At 40.1% G+C, this 12,099-nt stretch overlaps 1 protein-coding gene across 5 annotated transcripts in view; it reads right to left on the reverse strand.

Moving 5' to 3' along the window:
* LOC136871659 (high affinity cAMP-specific and IBMX-insensitive 3',5'-cyclic phosphodiesterase 8) overlaps positions 1 to 12,099 on the reverse strand; it is a 1,461,726-nt gene that overhangs the window by 104,857 nt on the left and 1,344,770 nt on the right. For all 5 annotated transcript variants that reach the window (XM_068227181.1, XM_068227177.1, XM_068227179.1 and 2 more), the window contains 2 exons: positions 4,813 to 4,980; positions 1,152 to 1,363 (listed from right to left, as the gene is read on the reverse strand). In XM_068227181.1, the coding sequence (XP_068083282.1) occupies positions 1,152 to 1,363; positions 4,813 to 4,980 (380 nt within the window). The remainder of the gene's footprint in view (positions 1 to 1,151; positions 1,364 to 4,812; positions 4,981 to 12,099) is intronic.

A 12,099-nucleotide genomic window follows, 5' to 3' on the forward strand; every position in this document is an offset into this window, starting at 1 on the left:
CAACTTCCTTTTTTAAATCCTCACAACTCTGGTCTATTCAACGCCGCACTTCAGCCAATACATCATTCCAGTTTCTTCTATAATCCCGTATCCAAGTGTCCACATTGGATTATCCTCTTTCTTGGTCACAGTAAGATGCGTTTTCACCTCTTAACGGAATATGGAATTTTGTTTTGTGCCCAATGCACGATGTTATTAAAGAGAAGTCACAGCTGACCTGTCGCAGAATACAACGCCTACACTCTTTAATCTAACCTGGTGTCCCTTACTGACAGTCACAGATCGAAAGGTCGCCTGAAGAAGTGGTGGATGGATTATTTACGAGAAGATACGTGAGCTGTAGTCGTCTGTTCTGCGGCAAACCGGACGAAGCAGACGATGAGATGCAAAGGAATGGATTCGCCTTTTTACGGGAACACTGCCAGAATTTTTCATTTTAAATTATAATGCTGATAAAATACTTGAAAATCTTCATCTGTTCATTTGCTACATGGCCTATCTGACTCCTTCCCTCCTGGGCTGTCATCTTCTGCCATTCAACTCGCAATTCGTTTACTTTCTGTTAGCAACGCCACGTCGGCATCAGATCTGGTTCAACGTATCTTGTTTTCCACCTTTATATACTCGTCTGTTTCAATCCAAAAAATGTCCAATTAAGCCTATGTCTCCCAGACATATATTCAAACAGGAAGGATTGCAACAACTATCCAGGTATTTCATTGATCAGTATACCAGACAAGGTGTTCTCTGGCATCTTGGAAGGTAGGGTGCGATCAGTAGTTGCGAGTAAATAGAATGAAAACTAGTGTGGTTTCAGACTGCAGAGGGGCTGTCAGGATCAGATTTTCGGTATGCACCAGATAATTTTTAAAAAATTTAATATATAAATTCTCCGCTACACGGAAAAACACAGAATCATGGATATGTTTTGGAGCTTAGGAGACGAGAGAGCAGGTACATATTCTTTGATTGTGTCCCTCTTAGTAGCCTCTTACGAGAACATTTAGGAACGAGAACTAGGAACATTTAGACTGAAGTCCCGCAAACCGGCATATATCCACGTTAAAACAATGTAAGAGACAGTAAAAGTTTACGTTACTATTTTAAGAACATCATGCAAATTATAATCAGCAGCGTGAACCAGAACTCACCTGCCTTGAAGGTTAGGAACAACGCGGCAGCTCAAGAGGACGGTATCGCCGACCTTACGTGTACAGGAGGCTGTACCTTCCCACTCATGCCCCTTCTGCAGTGATTGGAGCATCAGTTCTCGATTCTCAACGCGTGTGATGTCTTGTACTGGTTTTCCTAGTAGTTCTTTGGCCGAATACCCCAATACCCGCTCGCTGGAACGATTGACATACTGCAAACAAAAGTGAAAATAATATTTGCATTAGACGTTTGTATCCAATATGACACAAAATAAATATTAAAAAATAACTGTTAAGCTTTCCAGTATATCGAAACTAATTTTGAATAAATACATTTCTAAACTACGAGAAAAAGAAAACATGGATACAAGATTATTCCTGTAAAAAAATAACTTATTTAAAATAGAATGACGTGATTCGTTCTTTCGTTCGCTTCTGTTATCGTATGTTTTCTTTCTTCAGGTAGTTTATAAATGTATTGTATGCCTCTGTGGTGTTGCGGTTAGTGTGATTAGCTGCCACTCCTGGAGGCCCGCATTCGATTCCCGGCTCTACCACGAAATTTGTAAAGTGATACGAAGGCTGGAACGGGGTCCACTCAGCTTCGGGAAGTCAACTGAGTAAAGGGGGTAATAATAATAATAATAATAATAATAATAATAATAATAATAATAATAATAATAATAATAATAATAATAATAATAATAATACGTTCCACTACTACTTCCACGGTTTTCGGAGACGTCGAGATGCCGGAATTTAGTCCCGCAGGAGCTCTTATATGTACCAGTAAATCTAACAACACGAGGCTGACCTACTTGAGTACCTTCAAATACCACCGGACTGAGCTTGGATAGAACCTGCCCAGTTCGGGTCAGAAGGCCAGCGACTCAACCGTCTGAGCCACTCAGCCCGGCTAGAGGGGGTTTGATCCCCACCTCAGCCATTCTCGAAGTGGTTTTCCGTGGTTTCCCACTTCTTCTCAAGGCAAATGCCGGAATGGTACCTAACTTTAGGACACGGCCGCTTCCTCCTTCCTTCCTTCCTTCCTTCCTTCCTTCCTTCCTTCCTTCCTTCCTTCCTTCCTTCCTTGCTTAACCTTTCCAATCCTTCCATCCCCCTACAAGCCCCTGTTCAGCACATCAGGTGAGGCCGCTTGGTCCAGGTACTGTTCTCCTGCATAGTTTTATCCCCGATAAATGTCTCACGCTCCACGACACTGCCCTTTAGGCGGTAGAGGTGGGATCTCTCGTCGAGTCCGAGGGTAAAACCAATCCTGAACGGTAAACTGATTAAATAAATAAAAATAATGAAATAATTATAAATTTATTTATATAAATTTTTTTTTGGCAGGCTGAAGAATCTAGCAGTTAACCGAGTGGAAACCGAAAAGGGACGGCTTCAGATACCACAAAATAAAATGTTAAAAATAACTTACAACTATACAACAAGTAAATACAGAGTGACTTGAAATAACTGACCCAGAGATTCTAAACATTGTGCAAGAATTCACATGAATTTGTATAGGCCTACGCAAAATCTTCTTCAGCGACGAGATGTTAGTAGGATTCGTATGTTGGTGAAAAATAAAACTGCAGATTTATTCAAGCTCAAATTACCTGGAGTGACGACAAAACGTTTTCCATAAAATTAACTAGACTGAACAAGAAACGGATTAAATATGTTTCCGTTTGGAACTTGTTTTCGATGAAGCCATAATATGACATTTGTCAGATACTGTACAAGTCCTCAGAAACTTTTCTTCAATTCGATGGTACAAACAAAACTATAATCGCATTCATCTTACACGACTTGTCCAGAAACTGCCATATTAGACCAGTACGTAAATATTCTATGTCTGTTTATACCTGTTAAAATTTTGCAAAGTGTTCGGATGCATCATAATTGGTCGATAAATTTTAGCATCTGGCAACATTGCTTCGGAAGCGTGGTGCTCTTGCTAGGGTAGGAGTATAGCAGTCGGTGAGCTACTGTTTTAAGTAAGTAGTAAAACACATTTATTTTCCGTCTGTGTAACGAGTGCGCGGTTTACAGTTGAAACCTTCAGAAATACTTCTAATAAATATAAAAGAAATATTGTTTTGCAGATTTTAGTTTACTCATTTATTCTTTTATTTTTATTTTCTCTTTAAAAATTTGGGAGTTTGCACACTAGTATAGTTAAACTAGACCCTAAATTTCCTGTTAGTGATATGCAAGTATGAAATTAACATTCAACTAACACAAACATTACGACTGTAAATAATAATAATAATAATAATAATAATAATAATAATAATAATAATAATAATAATATCCGCCTTTGTGGTGTAGTGGTTAGTGTGATTAGTTGTCTCCCCCAGAGGCCCGGGTTCGATTCACGGCTCTGCCACGAATTTTGAAAAATGTTAAGAGAGCTAGAATTGGGTCCACTGAGCCTCGGGAGGTCAAGTTGTTTTCCGTGGTTTCCCACTTCTCCTCCAGGCGAATGATACCTAATTTAAGGCCACGCCACTTCCTTCGCACTTCCTTTCCATCCCTTCCAATCTTTCCATCCGCCTACAAGATCCCTGTTCAGCATAGCCTGTGAGTTCGTTTGAGTGAGGAACTCGTCCTTCTCCCCAGCGTATTCCCCAACCCAAAGTCTCACGCTCCATGACACTGCCCTTGAGGCGTTAGACTCAAGGATGGGAAAGGGCTAGGACTGCGAAGGTAGCGAGTTGGCCGTTCGGTTAGGATCGAGTAGCTGTGAGGTTGCAGTCGAGATATGGTAGGTTCGAATCTCACAGTCGGCAGCCCTGAAAATTGATTTCCGTTGTTTCTCATTTTCACACGAGGCAAATTCTGGGGCTGTACCTTACATAAGGCCACGGCCACTACATTCTGAATCCTTGTTAGTGAGACGTTAAATCCCTAAAAAGAAAAAGGAATAAAAAACTGCCCTTCTTCCATGTTGGTTAAATGTAGAAAACTTAGGCAATATGCACTTCTTGAGCTGCTCCAATTTCACCAACTAACAATTAATACTGCACTTACTGAAATATAGCCATGATGTCATATGCCAGAGGAGCATAATAAAACTTTGCTCTACGAGCAAGTATCCGCGTGAGGCTTTTGCCTTCCGCTCCGAGCTCCAGTCCCGAACAGACGGCTCGCTCGTGGCTGTCTACCGTCCCTACACTCACACACTTGTACCTCTACCACGTTTCAGTTTTTATTTTCATTTTATTAGCGCCAACTGTGTGTTATTTTGCATCAACGCGTCGGTTGATAAGTAGTAGCTATCTCCACACGTCCTGCAAACACGTTGTTTGTCAACTTTGCCTTGTTTTCTTTTTAAGTTGAATATTGAAATGTATCTACAACTGAGCACGTAATGTAAACTAACATGAAATTACAGGTGTCAAATATTTTTCAATGTATGTATACACGAGCACCATACAAATGCCGCATGCTGCCACGATCCTTTGTACTATAGCGGCATCGGCAACTAAGACAGCTCAGAACCACCCTCCGTACATTTAGATGACTTTGATCGTAAAGTGAGAGCTATTTTTGTACGTATTTCTGTCATATTATATCTATAGAGTATTCAATACACTGAAATTAATCATATGAAATCGTTGAGATTGAAATGTTTGGTATAGAATCTTGTTCAAACCTGGATCTTCTGATTGCAGTCCGTGATGTGGATGAGGTCCTTGCTTTTGTCGACCGCAAGGTAGAACGCCTGAGAAGCAGCCAGCTGTTGACGAGGTAGCACATCGTTACTCTCTACCTGCAGTAGTTCATTCGTACACATTGCCAGGCTACTCGTTTCGACCAGCCACTGGAACAATACCATAGGAGAAAACCGTGAACATCTTTTATCAATGCGAAACAGTACAGAACAAGTAGAACCTGTAAGTGCCAAAATTCCTTTACTTCGAATTTGTTATTAAAGAGTCCGGATTATTACGTACTGATAGGTTAGAATGCAAACTTACTTAAGTCAGTAACAAGTATACCCTACCCTGTACGACGGTTATGCTATGAGATTTGCATAGATAATAGGGGTACAGCCTATAGAACTCCTTGAATTTATGCTACTCTTCCTACACTATGGTACAACGGATTGCATGACACTTCCTACAAACCAAATTACTTCGCTTTCTAACCTATTACCACCTAAAAATCCGAGGTATAGCTTATTATCATCTCCCTGACAGTCAGAGAAGAAAGGTTAGGAATATCAGCGTTGAACGGCTGTAGCAAGAAAGTTATTATATTAAGAGAATTAATTCAGAAATGTTCTCTCTAAAATCAGCTGTTTCATTTTGTGTATGAAATTTTGTAAAGGTGTAACTTTTTCTGAAATAGTACTGAAATAATTTAAGAATATAATATGGCGTACAATATAGATGCACGCATTTGCGTCCACTGTTCCATTTCTAGTATGCTTACTTCAGTAACTTGCAGTAGTAATACAGACCGAATGTTTTAACACTTATGTACTTTCATATAAAAAAGTAATATATTAACTCTGTGGAGTCGGCACAATTCCCTTCCTCACCGTTAGGTGGGGGCTTCATTCATTCCATTCCCGACCCGGTCGGATGACTGGAAACAGGCTGTGTGCTTTCATTTTCATTAACTCTGTAGCACAGCAAGAATTAGCAGTTCGTAGTCAAAATCTATATTATAACACTACTTATTTTTCTCTGTTTGTCCTGTATATAATATCACAATATTTAATATTTTTAAAAATTGAAAAAAGTGTGATCTGTTGGACAGACATGCCAATCTGACGTTTCCATTCTCAGATAGCCGCTCTAACTACGGAAAAGAAAAACTCCCGCAAAAGTTGCTTTGTGAGTCCCTCTTTTGGAACAGTGGAACAAAAAGGGTTAATAGAGCAGTTAGATTGTTTCATAATCTACAGATTAGCTGAGGTTCGATCGTTGGAACTAAAGAGAAGTGCCTTTTGAAGTGTGTAAATGATAGACGCTCTAGGCTTCTCAGACCTAATCTGTTACAGTACCTTAGAAAATAGCAATTACTAATGCAAGCCAACGTCTCGTTCACGTAATTAAATCTCCAGCAGTAGGGCCTACCTCATAATTAATAATGTAAAGTACAGTCTAATGACTCAGAACAGCTCTCATTAAAGTAAATTAGAAATACCGTCCATAACCGCGATTAGAGACACGTTAACTGTTCTGTGTGAACTATTTATGGTCTTTTCTGAATGAATAAATACATACGATAATATAATGTTGTTGGCTTTACGTCCCACTAACTACTTTTAGGCTACGGTCTTCGGGGTCGCCGAAGTGCCAGAATTTAGTTCCGCAGGAGTTCTTTATTGCTCCAGTAAATCTACCGACACGAAGCTGTCGTATTTGAGCAACTTCAAATACCAACGGACTGAGCCAGGATCGAACCTGCCAAGTTGGAGTCAGAAGGCCAGCGCTTCAACTGTCTGAGCCACTCAGCCCGGCGAAGAAATACGATGCGGCTTAACATCTAGGTCATCGGCCCTTGTGAAGAAATATACGGAGATTGTTAATTTCATACTTTTATAGTACTGTCATTTGCGTAGCAGTCTATAGACCTGTTTAATGAGGCTCTGTAACGCCACTGTGTCCCATGTTGACCTTTTCATCTCTACGTAACTTTTTTTTTCTCTTTACATACCCTTTAACATGGTATTCATACTTAGCTTCCCCCATACCTCCCTCAATATAGCCAACTAGTAGGTGACATTTCGCTCTCGGTTTTCCTGACAGATAGATTATAAATGAATACAGATGGTTCGCGTTTCTCTAAAACCTACTTATTATAATAATTTTTTTCTTAACCACTGATGATCCATCCAAAAAAAAAAGGTAAATTTACGTTATTAACTTGAAGGTGTTTAATTCATATGAAAGTGTGTACATTTTATGTTGTTGAACTTGAGCACCTCCGTAATTGGTTTGAATTATCACATGCTGACCGAATGACAATCTTTTTTTGAAAACTATTAGGCTACATTAATTCAGCCTACGCAACGCTGAGAATTATGGCGGTGATTACTGTTTTGAGGAGAAACAGATCGAAATAAAAAATTCCTGATATCTAATAATAAGAGATACCGCAAATGTTCGCGTTGTTTTCGAGTTGTGTCTCTTACGGATTAAGAACAGCTTCATACGAAGCGACTTATGACGTGGGACACACGGTGCGTTACACCTCATTCAACAGTCGAAGACGAATAAGGCATACACACGGAGTAGTGCTACTTGCCAAATCGCGAGCTACCGTCGACCATGCGCGACTCATGAGACCGAGCTCGATAGCTGCAGTCGCTTAAGTGCGGTCAGTATCCAGTATTCGGGAGATAGTAGGTTCGAACCCCACTGTCGGCAGCCCTGAAGATGATTTTCCGTGGTTTCCCATTTTCACACCAGGCAAATGCTGGGGCTGTACCTTAATTAAGGCCATGGCCGCTTCCTTCCCACTCCTAGCCCTTCCCATTCCTATCGTCGCCATAAGACTTATCTGTGTCGGTGCGACGTAAAGCAACTAGCGACTCATGAACTTCTCGACATGTCTCGCTGCAACAGCCAGTCAACTAGGGATGGGTCAAGACTAACTATAATATTACATCAGACCGTAAACCAGCGAAAACATGGCGGATATCGGGGGGCGACATGACAGGTTAACGGGAAGATTAAACGTGTTTATTGTCAATCACCTAATGAAAACATCACATGTCGAACGTCACTAAATGCAACTCTATAACTCAAAATATGAGTAATTATGCACTCCGAACAGCAAATAAGATAAATAGATGTCAACGAATTACATTATTATCCTTACATGAAATACAATGCAACATCATCATTAGCCACAGCCCATTTTGTAAAACATGTCACCAAATATATTTCTCGAACAACATTTCAACTCTCCAAAATCCACCTGAATTGTTGAGTAGGTACAGTGATATTTGTATGATACTCTTGAACATCTAAAGCACTAGTCGCCTTAAAACTCACCTTACCGAGCTCGATAACTGCAGTCGCTTAAGTGTGGCAAGTATCCAGTAATCGGGAGTTAGTGGGTTCGAGTCCCACTGTCGGCAGCCTTGAAGATGGTTTTCCGTGGTTTCCCATGTTCACACCAGACAAATGCCGGGGCTGTACCATAATTAAGGCCACGGCCGCTTCCTTCCAACTCCTAGGCCTTTCCTATCCCATCGTCGCCATAAGACCTATCTGTGTCAGTGCGACGTAAAGCAAATAGAAAAAAAAAACACTCGCCTGAATTGATGGCACATCATTCTCTTGTAATTCTCGTTTCACCTCACATGGAATGGAGTTAGGTTTGGTTTACGTACCTCTGTTGTAAAACACTAAAAATATTCAGTTACATCATTCTTGTTCCCGTTTACAATTATTTCGTATCTCAGATACATATGAGTGTATTCCTTATTGTGTAGCTCTGTAGTGGATGGTAATGTGCTGACGATGTGTGTTGTATGTATAATAAGACTTGTGTATTAAGACGCACACTAACACCCAGTCTCCTAACCAGTGGTAGAAAACCTGATGCAGCTAGGATCTCCATAGCGACTAAGAATCAAACCTGGGATCCTATGAACCGACGGCCGCTAACGCTTACTAATCAACCACAGAGCATTCCAGCTACCTTAAAATCCTTAAAATAACTCTTCTATTCTCCATACCACTTAATAAAATTTCCTGTGAAGGAAATCCTAAGCATCGCTCTCACAGAAAGTGCGACATTTAGGTCTTTCTCCGTGAAACTCAGACATGTGATACGTCTCACCCATGCCTGCCCTTTAACGCACATATATAAATCAATAAGGAGCGCGTCATCCTTTTCATGCCTTCTTAACATTCAACTGTAAGTCATATTGAATCTTGAATCCATTTCCATTTTCCCACTTTCGTATTCACCTCACTTTTATATTCGTATGAGCTCTCTTACAGAAGTACAGTTCTTTCATGCTAATTCACGCTCACCGAGTAAGATTCTAGAAAGGAATCCTTCAAACTTGAAACTAATTTGTCCTCTTCTGAGGCACACAGAAGTATAATAAAGATTATTTACCTCATAAGCCACGCACTGAATACTGACCAATCCAATTTGCAGTTCGTGTCAATTTAGCCAATCACGATGAACTATCACTGAAGTATTATCGAAATGAGATTGTCGCACCTGACAGGCAACAGTTTGGAAATTATCGAAGAAGATTCGCAACTGTTTCCGATATGTAATCTAACGCGTAGTATTTACAAGCCAGTGAATAAATTAAATATGGCGGCAATTACAAAGAGATTTTTTTCAGAAGCGACGTTATCACATTGATATGCAATAATTCAATTAAATAGTATTATATAAAATATGTAGGTTACTTTTATTTTAATAATATTGTTTATTAATAGAGACAGGCACAATATGAAGTAAATTTTGCAAAATATAACATTTATTAATGATAAATATACATAAAAATAGTGTGAAATACAATCAATCAAAATAATTATTATACACATTTTAATTGGATTTAAATAAACACATCAAGGGATAACTATTTTATTTACTGTGACAGAACTAAAAACAATAGTTAGTAATTAGAATACTGTAATTGCAGTATTTATTAATTATTCTACTTTCATAGTGTGTTCAGATATTAGCCCCTTTAATGAGAATTACAATATGATACGAGCAGCTTTACAATATTTTCTGACATGATAGGTTGCATTTTCAGTCGGTAAATATTGTTGTATACAATTAAAACGATCGCTCCACATGACATGATGTAATGGGAGTATACTTGTATCGCGCTATATTTGGTAGCTTTATATTAGCTGGTATGAACAAATTCTTCTGCCAGGCATCGACGTACTGGACTAATTTCAGCAGAGGTAATTTCTTTGTTTCCAACTTCTCTATCATAAGTAGGTACTCTGGCAAAATGTGCCTGTTTGTACGCTAAGTCTCCTTTCATGTTTTTACTGCGAAATTCCTCCTGTGAAAGTTGCACACAGTTACTTGACTGAGTGTCAAAACTATCAATCACCTGCACAAAAATTAATAAAAATCGCAAAAATATAACACAGTATTCATTAAAATATTCCACGATTCCATCATTCGGATAGCCTCCGTGGCTCAGGCAGCAGCGCGCAGGCGTCTCACCGCTGGATACCGTGGTTCAAATCCCGGTCACTCCATTTGAGATACGTGCTGGACAAAGCGGAGGCAGGACAGGTATTTCTCCGGGTACTCCGGTTTTCCCTGTCATCTTTCATTCCAGCAACACTCTACAATATCATTTCATTTCATCTGTCAGTCATTAATCATTGCCCCAGAGGAGTGCGACAGGCTTCGACACCCGGCACAATTCCTATCTTCACCGCTAGATAGGGGCTTCATTCATTCCATTCCTGACCAGGTCGAATGACTGGAAACAAGCTGTGGATTTTTTTTCCATCATTTGGTTCTCTATCAATGTAGGAAAAGTTCCAATAAAGAAAATTATAATTTGTAATTTGTAATGAAAATATTAACGGAGGGAAGAATGTAAACCTTACAAAATGTGACGCATTATGGAGATTAATAAAGTTCAGGAATTTCAGTCGTCAAATATTACCAGTGTTTCGCCCCAGTGTGGCAGAGGCTCATCAGTTGCACACCGCACCTTCCCAAGACACTGGCCGGCTAGCACGCCGGTAGCAACACCCCTGCAAACTATACATGTGATAAACACAATGCAGTGCCGACCTGGAGATTTTCACGGAAGATGTTTTGTAAAATATTATTATACATGAAATATTTTTTTAAAAAAACATTGCCATCTAAACTTGAACCATTCGCAACCAACAATTAAACTGACGGTGTTCAACGCAGCACAGCACAGGCTGTAATTATCGTAGGAGTTTGAAATTTCGTAGATATGCTAACTAAGCAATGCGTTCGCCAATTATGGCGAAAATAATATTAGTTTCAAGTGTTGCCACCAGGCGAAATTATGGCGCTGAAAGCAGTGTAGGGTCGCACAAAAAAAAAGGCACGGTGGTTTTGGCACGTTTATTAAGATTTACGGTTACCAAAATGTTCAATATGGCCTCCCAAACTCAGTAAAATGCTGCATCCGTAACGCGGCATGGTCGACTGTTGCCCGCAACATATCGCGTGAAATCAGAGTGACATGCGACTGGGCTTTATATCAAGCAGAGACCAAATATGTCCCGGATACGATCTTTCAAATATCCCCACAACCAGAAGTCACACGGATTTAGGTCGGAGGATTTGAAAGCCCCGCATCTGGAAAACGCCTACAGATGATACGGTTGTTACTGAAGGTTTTTCGCAGCAAAAATGAATCAATATGCGTCACCAAGGAAGTGACGTCAGAGTTACGGAATATTGCACGTTCTGTCTACTTACAAGTTGCTAATAATAATAATAATAATAATAATAATAATAATAATAATAATAATAATAATAATAATAATAATTTTTATTTCCCTTACGTCCCACTAACTACTTTTTCGGTTTTCGGAAGCGCCGAGGGGCCGGAATTTAGTCCAGCAGGAGTTCTTTTACGTGGTAGTAAATCTACCGACACAAGGCTGACGTATTTGAGCACCTTCAACTACCACCGGACTGAGCCAGGATCGAACCTTCCAAGCTGGGGACAGAAAGCCAGCGCCTCAACCGACTGAGCCACTCAGCCCGGCATTACAAGTTGCTTTACGTCGCACTGACTCAGATAGGTCTTGCGGCGACGATGGGATAGGAAAGGACTTGGAGTGGGAAGGAAGCGGCCGTGGCCTTAATTAATGTACACACCGAGCTCGATAGCTGCAGTCGCTTAAGAGAGGCCAATACCCAGTATTCGGGAGACAGTGGGTTCGAGCCCCACTGTCGACAGCCCTGAAGATGGTTTTCCATGGTTTCC

This window comes from Anabrus simplex, chromosome 4, assembly GCF_040414725.1.
Source record: "Anabrus simplex isolate iqAnaSimp1 chromosome 4, ASM4041472v1, whole genome shotgun sequence".
Taxonomy (NCBI): Eukaryota; Metazoa; Arthropoda; class Insecta; order Orthoptera; family Tettigoniidae; genus Anabrus; species Anabrus simplex.